Source organism: Patiria miniata, unplaced genomic scaffold (assembly GCF_015706575.1).
Source record: "Patiria miniata isolate m_02_andy unplaced genomic scaffold, ASM1570657v1 HiC_scaffold_5, whole genome shotgun sequence".
Lineage (NCBI taxonomy): Eukaryota > Metazoa > Echinodermata > Asteroidea > Valvatida > Asterinidae > Patiria > Patiria miniata.
In genome coordinates, this window is record NW_024037072.1 from 2921354 (window position 1) to 2940294 (window position 18941).

At 39.7% G+C, this 18941-nt stretch overlaps 1 protein-coding gene across 3 annotated transcripts in view; it reads left to right on the forward strand.

Moving 5' to 3' along the window:
- LOC119740967 (alpha-catulin-like) overlaps positions 1-18941 on the forward strand; it is a 69378-nt gene that overhangs the window by 46105 nt on the left and 4332 nt on the right. Inside the window, exons 8-17 of one of the 3 annotated variants that reach the window (XM_038216494.1) lie at positions 701-946; positions 1676-1768; positions 2661-2811; positions 3622-3659; positions 4840-4854; positions 10099-10149; positions 10811-11014; positions 12091-12270; positions 14266-14349; positions 16720-16882. In XM_038216494.1, the coding sequence (XP_038072422.1) occupies positions 701-946; positions 1676-1768; positions 2661-2811; positions 3622-3659; positions 4840-4854; positions 10099-10149; positions 10811-11014; positions 12091-12270; positions 14266-14349; positions 16720-16881 (1224 nt within the window). In that variant the 3' untranslated portion in view covers position 16882. The remainder of the gene's footprint in view (positions 1-700; positions 947-1675; positions 1769-2660; positions 2812-3621; positions 3660-4839; positions 4855-10098; positions 10150-10810; positions 11015-12090; positions 12271-14265; positions 14350-16719; positions 16883-18941) is intronic. The other 2 variants (XM_038216493.1, XM_038216495.1) reach the window with 2 other exon arrangements.

Below are 18941 nucleotides of genomic sequence, written 5' to 3' on the forward strand. Positions count from 1 at the left end.
GTTATGCTAAAGTTTTCCTAGCATTGTTGAAACAAGCCTATTTGCATTTTCTACCCATGGACAGCATCGTATAAAAGCACTTGTATAAGTTCATGTTGACATCGTCTATAGGTGCTTTGTTTGATCCTTGCTTCATTGCCTAAATTGAGCTGCAAAGAATTGAACGTATGCGTGGAATGCTGTAGCCTAAACGGGAATCAGAAAAGGCTGTTACACAAAACCAAAGGAAAATTTTACGAACTTATCTTTGTTTATAACCCATAAACCTTACCAGATCTCCATTCCTAAAAGTATGTACAGCTCATTGATAATGGAATCTGAGCCCGAATCCCCTCAACGGCATCCAAGAGAGATAATTATGAGGATTCATGTATCGCTAGAGCACAGGGAGGAGAAGGCTAAAGATGAGGTGGTTTAAGGAATGGTGTCTTAATCCAATTCTGCGATGATGCTAAATGTGTTGAACCAACACCTTATCATCTTATTTTTGTAGTGGAACACCATTGCTGTGGTGCACCTGGCCAAGACGGTATTAGTTTATGCAAATTCACAAACATTTGCACACGTGGTGTGTCCCACACACTGGAGCTTCCATGAGTGTTCACACAGCACAATCTCCTGTTCCTTCACCCTCCACCTATTCCATGTCAAATTGGTCACACATCTCACACCATTTTTTTGTCTCACTTTATTTTTCAAGGAAAAGCGACCAAACAAACAACATGAGCAGGACCTGGAGACATGCATACAGCAGATGTCCAAGACATTGCTGGATCTCAAGAAGCAGCTGCAGAACACGGCGTTGGACCAGGCCTCAGAGATCTTCCGTTCCAACGATGACCAGGATCTCCTGGCCAATCTCAAGCAGACAGGGGCCACTGGCGACCTGGACAGGGTGGAGGAACACTCGCTCAAGTTCAGTGAGCACTCAGAACAGCTTCAAGAGGTATTTGGATGCTCTCATCTTGCTAAGAATTGCAATTTATATTTTTCCCAAACCCAAAGTTTAGCTCACCTGTTCTTCAGGTATTCTCAGATTTTTAGAGTTTTTTACACCTTCTCTGTTGAAGAGTTTAGCAAGTTTACTTAGGCTCCAATTGGGCAGTAATTGAGTGTTATTGTAATTTCTGTGGACAATGTGAACTTGCTCTACATTTACTTGAAGACGGCAGATTTCTGGTCAAATTGCTTGCCCTCATGTTACAGCACCAAGTATTCATGTGATGCGTTATTGAAGTCAGCTTGACGATTGTAAGGCATTAGCTTTTTCTGAAATGAGCAAAATCCATAAGGTGTTGCTGGCCATACATATCAGAGGTTAACGATTCAAATTGAACAGTAAATTGATGAAAGCAGTCTTTGCTGCTCATGTTTGTTCTCACAATTGTTTGTTGGTACACATACTCATATAAAAAAAAACTCAGCTACAACCTAAGGCTGGTGTACAGAATTGTTCTCATACTCATTTACACTTTTCTGTGCATGCACTTTCATTGGTACCCATGAAATGTGCTTAAACATTTACCAAAGGGAGATACACTCAGTAAATTTATAGAAAAAATCTTGCATGCCAATCTTGAATATTATTCATTAAAGTGATGTCCTCATAGAAAAAAGAATCAGTAACTCCTTTTCTTTGCCTTTAATTGTGTCATGTTTGTCCAATTGTCAACAGGCATGCAGGTTACTGGGTCACATTGCTGGCACTGCGCCGCTAGCGATATCTGCGGACTACGCAGAGAACAACATCAAATCTATAGGTCCTCAAGTAAGTCAACATTGAAGGTCTTACCTACAGTCATTGTGTCAAGGAACTTAGATTAATCTCTGTTTAAACTGTTTTATTCATGGACGTCTTAGTAAACCTAGCCCCCATGCGCCTATGCTGTTATGTTGTGTGTTTTTTGGTCCCGAACCATACCTCCTATGACGTCCACGTTAAGCAAAACTTAATTTTTTCAGATTTGAAGATTTTTTGTTAGGATTTGTCCAGATATCAGGATTTTTTAAAGAATCCCTATTGAAATCTTGAATTCCTGCGGTTTCACCGTAAAGGTGTTTTTACCTATAACAGTTAATATACATGTAGAACAAAAGAAATACAAACATATGTGATGCGATCAAGCCAAATGAGTCGTTTGTCGGATACTTTCATTTTTATATACAGGCCAAAATAGGCCTACTTCATCACATCACTTCATCACATCTCTTGGTGTTCTGGCTTTCATAATTTTTGAAGTAAAGATGGTATCAGCATGCGGTTTTCACAGCAGTAATGCTGAGATTGTGCTCTTTTCAAATCTGTAAAAAAAAATTCACCACATCGACAAACGACTCACTTTAATAGCTTGATCGCATCACATATGCCATAGACCCTACACGTGTGTTGCTTTGGGGCCATCGGCAGCCCCGAAACACCTGTACTGATTAGTTCCTGGATTTTTCATATTTCTCCCAATCTCACCCCTGCATCAGAGATTTTCAATTGATGTACTGTGAATAGTTGTCATTTTGTTTTTGTAGAAATCTCTTTCAATTACAAGAGATAAATCTGTAGCTGGGGACCCATTTAAGCTAACAGTCATCTAAGTACTGTCTGTATACAACGTCTGACAAAGTTTGTCCTTGAAATGATGCTCTTTACCCAAACTCTACCCCAGATTGTTGCCTTGGCAACCACCTTAGCGATTCATCCCAGTAGTAAGATTGCCAAGGAGAGCCTGGAGGTCTTCAGCGACACCTGGGAGAGCCAGGTCAACGACCTGTCGCTGCTGGTCAAGGAAATCAACGACTGCTGTCAGGGAAAAACAAGTAAGGAAGGGGGAAAAATTGATGTGTTGATTGGTATGGATTGTAGAATCCACCTTGAAATGCTTGTCGGGTTGTTTTCTTCGCAGCTGCAATATATTGATTGATTTTTTTGCCTAATTAGTTTGGATGAGCGATTTCTAAAATTATTTAATCATTGAAATGTGTATGAGGTCTTTGTAGAAGTACTCGTCCATGTTTACTTTGTCCTTGAAACTGGATGTCCGAGGTAAAAGTAATTGAATTTGCTTTTGATTTCCTGTCATCACATATTGGTTTTCTTTTTGGTTTAATTATAATTTCATATCTCTGTATTGTATACTGTTATTGTATATTATATACTGTAATTTGCTATCAAATAATTAATTTGATCTTCAAGCAAACTTGAATTCTCGATCTGAATTGGTCAATCCTTGTCAACAACTACATGATATCGTCCCATATAGCACGTCTATAATGCACTCCACGTGCATTGTTCCTGCTGCATGCGGTTGTAATAAGATACCCGCTGAAAAGTTTCTACAGCGTACGTGTTTCGTCTTTACTGTATGTCAAGTTTGCTTGAAGATAAACTCGTTATCCCAATTGCTCATGGAAAACGGAAAAGATAGTGCGTCTGTGTCCCATATACATGTACCTCTCGGCCTACGGTCTCGTGGTATGACAAACTACATTATTCCATGTTCCACTCACGCTTGTGGGATAACTGAAAATTACAAGTAATTTAATGTTGAACAATATAATACTGAAAAATCATTGCAATCATACGTTTGGTACAATTTGAAGTTTGTGGTTTTGTCATTTTGTTTTCAGGTGAAAAGCAAGTGTATTTATCGTTACCAAGGCCAGGGGTGAGTATGTCTCCTCATCATGTCTATCAGTTTGTGCAGCTTTGTTTCTACATCTTGCAGCGCATTGCATAACACAGGCCATACATACATAACGCTATCGCTCAAAACCTGTTGTACAGGTTCGTTTAGTCGTTGCCTTTTAAGCTACATAACATGAAAAGCTACACGGCTGTAGAGATAACTTTACAACCCAGTTTGGTTGTTTCTGAGGACTCGGAACTGCCAGGAAAATCGTGGTGTTCAAAGCCACGTTGCAATCACAAAATGTCCCAAACTACTTCTTAATGCATTGTGAGAGCAATTTCTGCCTCTATTGGTTACAAGTAAAGTGCAATATTCTTCTTATTGGCATGGCTAAGAGGTGGATTATCAAGTCATGAAAGTACACATGGACCGCGAGTGTTCATTTTTTTTTTACATGTAATTTGTATCTGCATCTGTTGAATACTGCATAATATCTTTATTCTTTCTTTATATGCAGCACAGGCGCAAGCTTAATACTAAATGAATTCTTTTTTTGGGGGGAGGGCTTTAAGTAGTTCATACAGCATGTACAAAATCAGATAAAGACAGATATAGAATGAGGATTGATTTTTAGAATAAGGCCCAAAAAAAAAAATATTCGGTCTCTGGTCAGACCAAAGTTCCGGAATTGACGCGGAGACGCGGCTTTTTTTTTTTTTTCTTCAAGCTTGGATTGTACAGACAAGGTGGGGTACTATTTTGCTATTTGGTGTCCTCATGTACATTGGTGTCCTCCATAATTTGCCTTGGTGCTCTCGATCATTTGCCTTGGTGCAATTTTCCCATTCCTTGGTGCTCTTTGGTAAAGAAAATTGAGGAGGTGCGGCGCTGTTGGAGCTACCGCGGAACATTTTGGAAAAAAAAAAGATTGACGTGCATGATTAAAATCGACGTGCGCGCTGACCAGAGACCGACTTATTTTTTTTTTGGCCTAAGATGCACTGTTTTGTTAATTTTTTTTTTTTTTTTTCAAATCAGAATTGTTGCATATTTCAAGTATTTCTTGACAATGAACATTTGGCTGCATTTTCTCATTGGTATTGCAAGAGAGGCAGAATCTTTCAGTTATTTTTTGCTAAATATTTTTTTAATTTTTTTTTATTTTGTTTTCTTTTTTTGCCACTATACGCTTGCAAAACATAAACTACTCATGCAGTATATTCCAGTCAGTGTGAGTATTATTGCATCAAAATGCAGCTTTTTTTTCACTAACCAGGGTGGTGGTCTGGGCTTTCGTTAAACTGTTCACTTTTGTCCGAGGCTTTGTTGCTGACTTTTTTTTTGTATTTCTTAAAATTTCTTCTAGCATTCTTGTGTCTAGTGCTTAATTTGATAGTTCAAATTCTCCACTAACTTCTTGCTCATTACTAACCAACGCTACTTTCTCTTTCTTTGTTTTCTAACTTCAAGAGTCTGTCATGTGACATCTCGAATTTTCTAAAGTTTGCTGTGAATAACTAGATACGTTGCAAAGTCCTGTTATTTTTATCTTTCAATTCTTTCTTTGTAGGCCTAAAACCTTTCCTAAAGGGAAAGAATGGTCATCCAAATTCATTGGAGCAGACCGTTTACTATTACTTTAGCTTCTGTTGAGTGTTCCTTTCATCCACAAGCCTACATTTATAAAAACAAAAAACTTAACGCATTGTCGTCACCGTGCAGACTTACATGCACATGTTTTTTGTATTCTCCCTACATAGAGGCTAATAATGATTTAAACTTCATGTATTTAACCAACATGTGTTAACCACCATGTGACCAACCATTGACCAATCAGTGTCATTGTACTAACCAGTGTGTTTTACTTCATAAAGGTCCCACAAGCATGCAAAAGTTGACATTGATGTTCTCTGAATTTAACTGGAAAACTGGTTCTTGTTAAATACTGTGATCCCTCCTCATGTCATGTTGGAAGAGTTACCCGTTGCTTACTGCTCAGAAAAGAAATACCAGTCAAATATTGCATTGGCTTGGGGTCATATATGTAACTGCATGGACGCATGGGTTTGGTTGTGTCAGTAGGTCTTTTCACGTTATCATCTGGCTTCCCCCTTTGAAATCAAAACGGCTCCACCGTGAGCAAAACCGGGTCCATTTAAGCACTGGGCCCAAATTCACGACACTGCTAAGCACAAAAATTTGCTTAGCACAAAAAAAGTCTGGCTTATAAAAGCAGGTTATCAACCAAAGCTCCATGTGATTTTCATGCTAAGCAAACAACAGCTGAATACTAATCACGAGCAATATAAATCACGAGGAGTTTTGGCTGGTAACCTGCTTTTATAAGCCAGACTTTGTTTGTGCTAAGCAAATTGTTGTGCTTAGCAGCGCCGTGAAATTGGCCCCAGGTTAGCAAGGAGCACAGTTCCCACTTGTACTGGTGTGCACGTGGGTCAGGTGTACAGTTTAATTTTCTACCTGGGTAGAGCCAGTCAACCCTGGTCAGGAGTCTAACTGTAGAGTGCTGGACCTGTGTAGAAGCCGTGTTGGATTCTTACCAGTGTGAAAGGGGTTCCCAAAATCTCGTAGTTCGACATGGGTCCAACAAGGAAAAGTTTGATAGCTTTTGAGGAAAGAGTGTTGTATCCTGGCGCCACTTTGTTTGGTTGTGCTCAAAGTCTATGGAGAGTCAAGAAGAATTTCAAAGTATTTTTTAACAAAATTGGGACTATTTCTCAGTCCCAGATTCATGTCTTTTTAACATGTTTGCCTTTTGACTGACCTTCATTGAGATGGTACATGATGAAAAAAAATGGCGTCAGGATGCAACATTCTCTCCACTATTGATTCACTCCTAAGTTTTAATATTGCGTACGTGTAGGTTTTGCCTTTTGCCAACATTACGTTACATGTACATGTAGGAAGTGTGTACGCTCAGGCTTGTCCTTGAACTTTCAAAAAAACTTAACAAGCTCACACGGGAGGGAGTCTAACCCTGATGTGTCCTATTACAACATCAGGAAGGGGCAAAACCCAGTTCGGCTGTAAAATAATCCAATCAGTATCGTTGATAAATACATATTTTGTTGTGATAAAGGAACGTTGGTAAAGAAAAGTATTTTTGAAGCTGTTGACCGAACACTTCAAAACGTGGGGAAAATATAATTGTTTGAAAAAGTGTGACATTATGATATGCTCATTTCAGCCTGTTATTGAGATGTTACAGCTGACATATGCATTGTGTTTGACAATTAGTACCTATTCATGGTGAAATACCTTGTCTTAATTTACTGGGGAGGATTTTTGAGTCGTAAAGGTTTGATTTCATGTTGCCTGAACTATTTGAAACGAAACACATCTGGGAATTGTCTCGAAATTAAAAATACTTTGAAAGTTTCTTTGGGAGCGGCACCTGTTTAAACACTCCTTTTTGTAATCACGTGACCTTCGTGCATGGGTGAACATGTACAGTACATATATGCACAAAAATATTGTTGACGTCTGGGGGATTTTGTGCAGTGAATCAAACTGTGCTGTTAAGATTCACCTTCAAACTGAAAGTGTTAATGGTCATTTTCTGTGCCATTTTCAAAGGGCAACAATCTCCTTATCCCCTGAAATTAGAAAATGACTATACATTTGTCTCAAGCGCCTGTACAGTACCAGGTACATGTATCTATTTGGTTGTCCCTCCCGTTTAAGAAAAAAAATTGAAATAAATAATAAATATCCACCTTTATTAATATATAAGAAATTAAGTTATTTATCTGTACTTCTTAGAGTACAAGGCCTTTTCATTTTGCATATGACATGTATTGTGCATCCATTTAACATCTGAAATTAATTAATGCGGGACCGCATATCCTTATGGTCTACACACTCTGCTTTATGTGTGTCAATGCATCCATTGCAGCAGAGGTCGTAAACACAGAATAATTCATACTGGGTTGTTTTATAATTCATGAAGGTTAACACTCGCGAATTCGTCACCGATACGCCACATCATTTATTCAAACACCAGTCGAGGAAAAAGCATGTGGAGATACAGCACAATTCAAACCAGAGTGACTGATTAATTTTCCTTGGCTGTACCTTCTGTGGGATGTGTTCTGGGTGTATTTGATCCGTGCATGGAGTATAGAGGGAGCCGTAGCTTATTAATCTGTAGAGGCAATTCGGGCGATTCACAATGCAGTGTGCCACCAAGAGTTTGCCGTGGAAAGTCCATTTTTCAAGTTTACGGTGGACAAAACATGGCCCATTTGAACGAGTGTCAGTAGACAACTTGAGCTAATTTGTTCTAGATTGGGGCATAGCGTTCTGCCGCCTTACAACACCATATTGATAAAAAGAAAAGAAAAGGGCAAACAGATACTCAAATCATACCCTTACGAAACTACTGACTGGAAAAACAAACAATTTCAAATGTCCCGCGCTGCAAATTTGTCGGCCATCTCCCACAATTCACTGGGAAAAATGAACTCTCCGTGGCAAACTCTTGGTGGCGCACTGCATTGTGAATCGCCCGAATTGGATGACCCTTTCGTTGCAGTGGTCCACGTGTGTTGATTGTTTGTTGATATTAGGGAATGAGTGTTGTACCAGGGAGGGTTGAGACTAACATTTAGAATGAAGTGAGAGCTCTTATTTTGTTCAGTCAATTTCACCACTGTCACTTGAGTGATAAAGCCAATCACAAATAGTTCACAAGTCAAGTTACGAGTCAAGGCAAAGTCAGGCCAGAAGTTGAGGAAGGGATGCCATTTAAAAAAAAAAATGTTTTTGCTATTGCCAGCATGGGTTTGGTTCTTGGTTCTTGGTTGGTTCTTCTCCTAAATACTCCAAGTGGGAATTTATACAGGAGGCCAGAAACACCGGGGTAAACCCCTTCTCTTAGTGATAAGTGTTTACTGGGTTCTTTTATGTGCATTTATGCAACACACGGGACCTACGGCTTAACGTCCCATCCGAAGGACGAAGCAATAATGGTTAAGTGCCTTGCTTAAAGGCACAAGTCTCCACCCAGCGGGCTTGAACCCACGCCACTGTTGCCTCTGAAACACCAGAACGTGAGTCCGATGCTCTTAACCGCTAGGCCATGACACTCCAAGGTTTCTTCATAGACTCACCACAATCACATTGTACTGCAAATGATCGTTTAAACGCCAAGTGTACTGGTGTTCGAGTCTCGTATCATTGTCAACATACACAACATCTGTGGTATTGCGACGTGAGAACATGTATGTATGGTGTATTGTGATCGTTGCAAATTGTTTCGGCGCTGGAGCAAAAACCCACTGGCATCCCTGTTTTTATGAATAGGGAATGGATACTCACAAAAAACTGCCTTTCTGTCACAGCATTTTGCGTATATGTACGGTAGTTTGTGACATGACGTGGGACAAGATTGTTTATGATGGGTCAGTGACAGTGAGAAGACCCTTCAGTCACAGTCTATGAGATGCTTGTGACATGACTGTGTCTTAGATGACTTGTGATTGACTAGTGATCTGCCTTGCGATGATCTACATGTGTAATGACTGGATTATAACTGTACCACACATTAACATTTGAGAGTGAGAGTCAATGCATACACATACATGTACATTGAAGTGTGTATTTGCCTGCAAACGGGGACCCCCTATTGTCCCTCTTTTGTTTGTACTTTTTAGGAAGACCTCCCATATGTTTTGTACACAAATCCAAATAGGGGACCTCTCAGGGATTGGGGACCCTATTGTCCTCTATTGTTCAACGTCCCCTATTGAATGCAGAAACAAACTCAGACATTCTTGTTCCATAACTGTGGGGACTTTGGTACTATGGGGACCAAAGATGCTATGGGGACGGCAGAGAGTTCCCACAACTCGGTCCTAACTACCCTAACAATGAAAAACTTCCCAATAACGTGGTGACTGTCCGCCTACACATTTATGTGTGCCAGAGAATTACTGCCCTAAGTTAAGGCGGGTTCATACATCACGCAAATGGGAACATAAAGTCGTTGTGAAATTCGCTGTACTTGAAATGTGTTTCACTTTTGCAAATTGGCAGTGCGAGTACGTGCCCTCACGAAACAAATTCCCGCTCGCATTTGCTTTTGCGGTGAATATAAAACAGGCTTTACGGTAATAAGTAATTTTTGTGTCAGCATCCTCTAATCCATTTATGAACAAGTATAGTTTTGGATGCTACAGGCTAGCTGAGTGGGAGATTGTTTAATAACCAATGCATTCAAAATATGATAGACACATTTCTGTAATTTCATGTTTATTGTCTTATCTGTCCTTCACTGTTTTCACCTAAAATTCTAATTGCCTGTATTACCTTATCGTCCTCTGCTTAAAACTGTTCTTATCCCCTGGTATTTCAGCCTTCTTTCTGTCAGATCCAAAATTCAATAAGTTTATGAAGATATTTTACCACTAACTTTTTAATTAAAGGTAATCCAATTTTTATCTGTTCCATATCTCAGAAACATGGCTCCACACCAAAAAGCATCAAACCAGCCAAGCTTGATGCAGAGGTAAGTGGGTACCAGACTGCAGGCTCTCTAGGATAAATATTTAGCTGGTCTTCATTGTTTTTCCTCTTTTTTTTTCAATTAAAAAAAAAGTACTTAAAGTCTCCCCATGTTATTTACAACTTTCACACAATTTTTTTTTTTTCATTGCTATTTTCTACTAACACAAGTTATTCAATGTATTCTCATTGACCTCAATGCTCACACACCGACTTTCTACTTATATAACTGAAAATTTCCAAAACATCTATAAATTACACATGCATCAGTTGCATTTTGGCAGGGAGCAACTCTTATTACATATGTGCTTGCTAGAGCGAGTAAAACCCATTTAAAATATGGTAATTTTTATCACTCTGTGATAATGGAGACGATCTTCACTATATGGAAAGGCCATTAATTATCGACTGCTACTCTCCGATGTTTGCATTTTCATTTCATTAAACTGATATCAAACAGTTGCAGCAGTTGTGGACATCATGGAAAGAAATTTGAAAACATCTCTCTTTTTTGAGTTGTAAGGAGAAGGATTGTTGGCGCATGTGGTGTGTCCCTCTCAGTGGGGCTCGCAAAAGTGGTCACCCTGCTTATGCACGGAGCCCATATATTGTTTCTACGGTTTGTACATTTTACAAGTACATGTGTCTTGTCTTGTTACTTACAGGAGCAAGCCAAGATTGCCAAGCTGGGTCTAGAGATGAAGCTGATGACGTCGGAGCTGGATGCTGAGACGGACAAATGGGGCGATCAAGACAACGACATCTTCAAGCGGGCTAAGAACATGTCTAGTATGGCGTACTCCATGTACCTCTTCACAAGGGGGGAAGGCATGCTGAAAACCACCCAGGATCTCTTCAAACAGGCTGAGGTAACCATATCACTGCTATATAGTTAGTTTATTTCGCTGAGCCATTATGAGGTTTTCGGCAAAAACACTGGGTTGATCTGTGAGCTAAGGTAAAAATGAGTGTATGTTTTTCTTGAATTCCCCATCGTCAAAAGTCTGCATTTGAAAAAAAAACCGATAAATTCCAGATTTTCCGTATTCCTCAAGTGTGGACTAGAGTTTTACTTTATGTACTTTCAACATGATTTTGGACTAAATTTCACACACTGCTTACATGTACTTTCGATTCGAATTGATGTTTTAAGACAGTTATCGTTTTCATTTGAACATGCTACAAAATTGGGAAAAGTTGATAATATTTCAACTCTGGTGACTCGCTCCTCAGGAGGTTTTTCGTGATGTCAGTTTATGAGTGCAATGGTAAGAATAATCCATCTGTTACCGAATAAAATGATTCTTTCCATTGCACACAACTTTGAAATATTCATTATTTGTTTTGTACAACGCTGAATAACTCCTCGTTATCTGATCGGTAACTAGTGTGACCGTGCAGTGAAATTTCTATTAACCGTGGAGTGGAAGTTTAGTTTTGCGGTGCGGCTGGCGATGGGTTGGGATGAATAATTCAATGACACATGATCAACAACCAACCAATCAGATAACGGGAATTTATTCAGGTGTTGTATAATAGGTAATGTTGATGTTTGAGACTTTTCTCGCATTTCCCGCCCAGTTATTGGATTGGGATATTTAGTTCACAAACAGTATCAGTGGTAGCCTTGTTGGCGATGTTATTCAATACTGGGTTCTGCCATTCACTGATATAATCTATAAACACTCTATACTCATCATTGTCTGGGGGCTTTCAAGACAAAATGTACAAGCTACTCAGGTGGGACTCGAACCCACGACCTCCCTCCCACCAGTCCAGACGTCTTACCACTCGACCACCAAACTTGCCATGGTTGGCTGGCTGTTGTTAATCTGATATAGCACGGGTACCGCAACCAATCACTGTAAAGAATTTCATTGACAATATTATACCTGGCCAGACAACTTATTTTTGTGTGGTTTTTGTCCCTCTTTTGTACCCTCAGTATTTTGGTGAGGAAGGCAACAAGCTATTCCGTTCCCTCAAGCAGTTTGCTGCTCAAGTGCCTGAGTGTTCCTTGCGGACTGAGCTGTCATCGCTTATAGATCAGATTCCATCTTACTGTCAGCAGCTACTCTTCATTACTAAGTCACCTACGATGGGCAAGGTGGCCACATTCAATAAGGTAAATACACCAGGCATAAAGGTCGTCAAGTCAATCACAAATCAACCACAAGTCTATCGCAAGTCAATCACAAGTCAACTAGGGGTAAATAAAGAGTAATTACACGAGAATCACAAGTCAATCATGAGTGAATCTCAAGTCAGTCTTAAGTCTATCGCAAGTCAATCACAAGTCAACCAAGAATTAATCACAGGTCAATCACATGACAATCACAAGTGAGCCAGTCGTCAATACCAAGTCAGTTAGGGACCGTGACCATTCAGCCCTGGTATGAAAAGGGCCCCCCGGTACCTCGTCCGGTCCAGAGCCAGTCCGGTCTTCAGCCCAGTCTCGTCCGGTACATGGTCCTGTCTGACCAGAAGTTTTGAAGTCAGTCAGGCGCATCAATTTATTGCCCTTCAGAGAACGTCCAGAGCAGAACAATAGCAGATTTACCGGATTAAAGATAAAATCCTTCCAAACGCCTTTTTAATTTACGGTCCCATTGTGCGCGAAACCGCATGGCAGGGGTTTTGATCTGTGCCGACGGAAGTGTTCTATTGTTTTGCGCTGAGAGATGAAAACCACAAGCAGGTTTCTTCTGGGATATATTACAGGTGTCAATACTTGCAAACAATAAACACCAGGATAGAAGAGTTCCTGATTAGCAACCGGACCAGCTCCTGGGCCGGTAGCTGGGACGGTACGAAAGGACTTCTTGGGAGGGGACGAGCTTACCGGGGGGCCCTTTTCATACCGGGCTGAATGGTCAAGGTCCCTTACAAGTCAATCAAAAGTCAATCACAAGTTAATCACAAGTCAATCACAAGTCAATCACAAGTCAATCACAAGTTAATCACAAGTCAACCAAGTATCAATACCAAAGCAATCACACGTCTTCACTAGTCAATCACAACACATACGAGTCAATCACAACTTCAACTACAAATCACTCAGAGAGCGCAAACCTCCGCCAAGGCTAAACAATTCCCCGCCATATTGTCAGTACACCCAAATAAAATACTCGCATGGTGAAGAATCCTTTAAAAAAATCCTGGATCCAGACCCAGATCCGTATCACTTCCAAAATCTAATCGATTTGTACTTGCAGCAAGGACCACCCCTGAAAAAAAATTTCAAATAAGATTTTGAGTTATCTTATTAACAGACAAACCAACCAACCAACTAACCAAATCTAATGAAAACATAACTGCCTCAGTGGAGGTAATAACAAATCAATCACACGTTCTCCAGTCGCAACTCAAGTGATTAACTTTTGGAAATAAGGTGTAACATACATACATTGGTCGTCTCTTTCCTTGAGACCTTGTGATTTGACTTAGGATAGACTTGCAATTTGATTTATGATATGTCTAGCTGTCCATCATTTGTAATTTGTGAATTTTTTTCGTTTGAAGCAACAAAAGTGCTCAAAATTTAAAGAAGGGTGCTGAACAACTAACCTGATGAAGTTTCAGCTCAGCTTCAGCTGTATATTTCAAGAAAAACAACATTCTAGGATCTCGATTTCAAATAAAAAGTTGCTGAATCATGTTTTGAATTGGGCCTGAATTCAGCGTCCGAGACATGTTCTCACTGAGCCAACTGCAGCTACGCGATGTCGCGCACTGATCCGACGAATTGTAGCAACCATGCGTGCGTGTGCGTCGTGTCACCGCTTGCGCGCTTCGCCGAATAACAAAACAAACTACTAATTTAAATTTCCTACGGTGCTTCTTTGGAAAGGCCTTCTTTTGTTGATCATTCGTCAAAATGACAGCTTTCCAGAAAGAATAATTTCACAGGGAGTTTAGTTCCCTTACTATCTTTCAACCAAGTATGTTTTTCAACAATAATTACGCCAGTTACTTTTTGGATAGCTGCAAATGATGGACTCTGGCTTTAACTTTAACCCTGCTACAACGTGATTATAAGGGTAGAAAGGAATCTGTGCTTCAGTGTTTACTTGTTATCGTTAAAGCCTTGTTTGTTTTTGTTTGTTTTTTACTACAACAGGTGGACAACACAATACAAGAAACACAGAACCTTTTATCAACAATTAGTAGAATAGTGCCGCTGAGCTACACGCTGGCAGCGAAGGTAAGCCTTTAACATAGAATCCTTTAATTTACGGACAGAATGCTGTCGGTTTGGCAAAAAAGCAAAGACATTGATGGAAATCCTTATGGTTGATTTCTCTCTCGTTACACCTTGCTGAAATGACAGCTCCTTTTTTTCCCCAGACATATTTGACATGACCTTATCCCCAGTACTTGACCTGCCTAGTCCATGGTCCGTTAGTTCATACATGTAGGTCATATTCAGATGTTTGAATCCAAGGCAGCAACCAGTCTGAAGAAGTGAGTCTGGTACCTTACCTCCCCCAGTCCCTTTTCCTTACCCATTCTTCAATTCTGTTTCTGCCTCTTTAACATTCTTTCACTCGTGTTTATCTTTGTCCGAATTTGCTGTCCTCGTTTTCATCTTTTTTTCTCTCTCTCTTTTGGAGAACTTTTCCCTAGCTATATCGCAAATTGCATGTTGCAAATTCACTGACTTATCATGTTTGTGTGCTTGTGTGTTTTTGTCAACCATTCCATTTTGAATCAGTAGTTTTCTGGTTTTCTCAGTTCCCATAATTTCTCATTTTTCAAGCTTGATCTCATTCATGCTGTGGGGTGCCATTCGAATGAAGCATGCACACTATTGATTTTGTCTGTGTCTGTATTCTATTATTTTTTGGCTAGTCTGGTTCCCTGTCTTCCTAACTGTACAGCCCAACATTGCCCATGTCCTCTTGCATTAACTTGCAATCTACAAGTTGTCTGTATGCCTGTAAGTTAATGGTCTCTGTTGTTCCCTATACTGCAATCATTTTATCTACTCTTCGTTACCACTTTCTTCTTCGTACAAATGTAGGATGAGGAAAGCGACACAGAAGAGTAATTGAAAAAATAAGGGATGGTAGCCCTCCCGTTTCTTTTGTGACGTGTTGTTGTAAAGTCCCTGCCTTGCCACACCCCTACCAGGCTCATCATCATTCTCTTCAGCTCATCTCTCAGACCTTGAACTATTTCTTAATCTTTCTTTTTAATCTTAACCCATGACACCTGTATTTACTTATTTTCCTCTTGGGCATAGCATGCTGATTTTAAAGATTTGTTTGTTTTTGAGCTAACAAACTTTGGAAGCTCTTAAGGCCCATTTATACTCGGTGCGAACGCAAACGTGACTTTGTGACATAACAGCAAATATTCACGCTGCAAATTCGCAGAAGTTGAACTCATTTCAACTCGGGTAAATTCCACAGCAAATCTTTCATCCAATTTACTCTGCAGTCAGTAGTGTGCGAGGGGTTCCCGACATTCCTGTTTTGAACCCGGGTCCAACGCAGAGATTTGGGATAATGAAAGAATTGCTGTGCTGTACTCCTCTTGCATTTCTTAACCTGTACCTGCTTTCCTAGATGTTAACGCTGTCTTGTGTATTCCTCCATCATTTTTCCGCTTGCATTCTGCCATCAGTTGTACGCCCTTCTATTTGTCAATCTGTCTCTCTCAAGAACTTTTGTATGCATTGCAGTTGCAAAACACACTAAAGGGCTTTTCACAATACCCAAAATCTCCGTGTTGGACCAGAGTCCAGTACGGAGAGTTTGGGAACCCCTCTTACACTAGCAAGAAGCCATGTCCGAGGCCAAGGCAACGGCCAGAGATAACACATGCACCTATGGAAGCCACTGGCTAGTGGCTGCAGCCATTTCCCATAGACTCATGTGTTATTGTCGGCTGTAGCCAGTGATTCGGACACGGCCCAACTCTGCTTCTACATGGGTCCGGTGCTCTACACGGGGAGGCTCTTCCTGGGTAGAAAATCCAAACTATACAGCTGACCCGTGTAGACACTGGTGTAAGTGGGATTGGTCTCCCTTGCTTACCCATTTCTGATGGGTCCCGGTTCTGCTTACTGTGGACCCTTGTGAATTTCCAAAAAGTAGGCTAGACGATTGTATAAACAGGGCATATTGGGCAGAGTATGCTCAGTTTTGGAGTACAAAAAAATTCAGTTCATATCTATGATTCAGGGTTATAGCCTGATTAATTTGCAAACAATTTTCAGTCAAGAATTTGTATGCATAACGTTACCGTCTCCTTGGTTAACAAAAATAAAGTAAAACACCAGACAAAATCAAGGATTTCCCTCTTCTAATCTGTGCATGATGTATCCTATCCGGCTGTCTTTCAGCAAAAGTATGTCATTAATTGCCAAACACCTGTCTCCCCTAATTCATTCATCTTTTTTTATGGTACTTGCTCATTTCACTCTTTGTCCTCTTGTCTAGTTTATTTTAATCAATTCATCCTAATCTCTTTCATCCCCCATTTCTCCTTCCAACTCTCCCCCATCCCCACAAATAAAAAACTCTCACTCTCTCTTGACAACCCTTCTCAAAACTCTAACCTCGGGAAGACCCCAACTCCACCACCGACCTCCAACTCTTTTGATCCCTGGTGTTCCAAACCCCTTCACGGTCAGCCGAAACCCGCGCCGCCGACACCCTCCGGCCTTCAAAACGAGGACAGGGGCGACCACAAAACGGATGCCTACAACGCGGCGTACAGTGTCAAGTGAGGTTGGTTCTCGCAAGTCGCTTGTCATCCTCACACACAAATCACACCAGTAATCAGTTGTAGCCGTAGAAGGCGTTTTTTTTTTTTTTTTTTGATTACTTTTCTCTTCTCAAGTTATTTCGTTCACGCTCTAGATTTAGAGCAAATTTCTTTTGCCTTTTCTTTTTCTTTTGGTCTTTTGATTTCCTGTCTTTATTTCTTTGTTTTTTTACAGGGATGATACTTTTTCCGATTCTTGATGACAAATAATTCCATACTTTTATCACTCTCTTGATTTAAGAAAATTAGAGTGCCTAACATTTCAATACTGGCAGGAACTTTGTCAAACCAAAACAACTTATTTATCCATATTCTTTCTCTTAATCTGTGAGATGCTAGAATTACTCTTGGCAGACATTGTGTATTTTTCCCCCCAATATTTTTAAAACCTGTTAAAGAGAAAAAAAACTGAAACCATTGCAGATTTACTGTAACTTCATGTAATAAGTAAGGAAAAGTTTGTGGGTTAGGAAAAGTTTTCTGATTACGAAAGGAGATATTTGAAATGCAATGGTTGAATGGGTGAGAACATTCTGCAAAACATTTTTTTGTAATTTTCTGTTGTGATCTTAAGACTAAATTAAATAAGTTTTTTTATATTTTTTTAATTAGGGTTTTACTGGAGTATCATCCCTGATTTGAATACGTAACAAAAGTGTTGCTTTCCTTTGAGCACAGAAATATTGCCTGAACATGTACTTCAAATATTTTGTGTTAAAATTCACACTTTTCTTTTACACGATTTCATTTTTCTGTTTTTTTAATATGCTACTCTGTTTCAGCCAGAGTTTTCTATTGTAGAGCAAGATTATGTCCCCAGAAGGGGAAATTAAAAGTATAGCTGCTTCTTTTCTATTCTGAATTTTTTTTCAGATGTTATTTTACTTTCATTGATAGACGTGGTGTGGTCCAAAAAAATTCTCTTTGAGTGGCATCTACTCTTAAATATAAATCATTGAAAAGTTGTTATTTTCAATTTATTTTAGCTGTGTTGAATGATATACAGACAAGATATTTCGATTTCTTTCTGTTAACCATTACCCTCCAGGGTATTTTGGCTAGAAACCCTGCCAAACACAGCAACATACAACACTTGTCTAAGTGGCAAGCTTACTCAGTGCACAAATGGTGCAGAATATTCATCAGGCCAAAAGTCTCAAGGCCAGGATTAGCTCTGCACTGCTGTTGATAGCTGAATACATCAAAGTGCACCAGACTTTTCCACCTGATGCACTGTGTTGCGTCTGGCTGAAATCCTACCTTATTTCCAGATTAAATCGCAATGACTCTCCTGTACATGTTACAGGTAGGGTGCCCCCTAGGTTAAGATAATTACTTTTGCAACTTAAGTTTGGAAAAGATGTTGTGTAATGGATACAATTACAACAGGAGATTTGCAGAGACAAAATTGTAGAAGTCTTTACAAAAATACCACTCTCATTTTTCCTAGTAATTTCAGAGTGACCGAAATATGCACTGACCTGTACGATGTGTTCCGTATTTCATTAAAATTCTAAAAATATCTTTCTCTGGACTCTGTCCCTTACAAAGCATTGTGTTGTTCAACTTTAAGGGGAAGATACAACATTTGCAAACATCTAAAAACAAAATGATCAAATTATCACGAAATATCTTACTGGATTGTTAGGGAGTGACAGTCTAAAGCACCCTGTAAAATTGTGGCTCCTGGTGTGCTGACATTTTTAAGAAAAATTGTGTTTTTCCAACACTGGTCGGTCGACTAGCATTGGAGAAAATTGACGTTTTTCAAAAAATGCTCTTAATTTTTCATTATTATTTCCGCATTTTCTTTGCAATCGATTACACACTTGTGAAGGGGTACAAGCCTGCCGGACTGATTCTCTGGCCTTACAATTCCCCAAAGTCGACAAACTGCTCCGTTTCATCTTAAGTCGGGTCAGGGAACCAGACTTAAAGAACGTGATGTTTTTCCTGGTTTTTCCAGCATCTTTAAGCCCAAAACGTGAAACAAGTCAGTTTAACAATGTTTGCTGTAATATT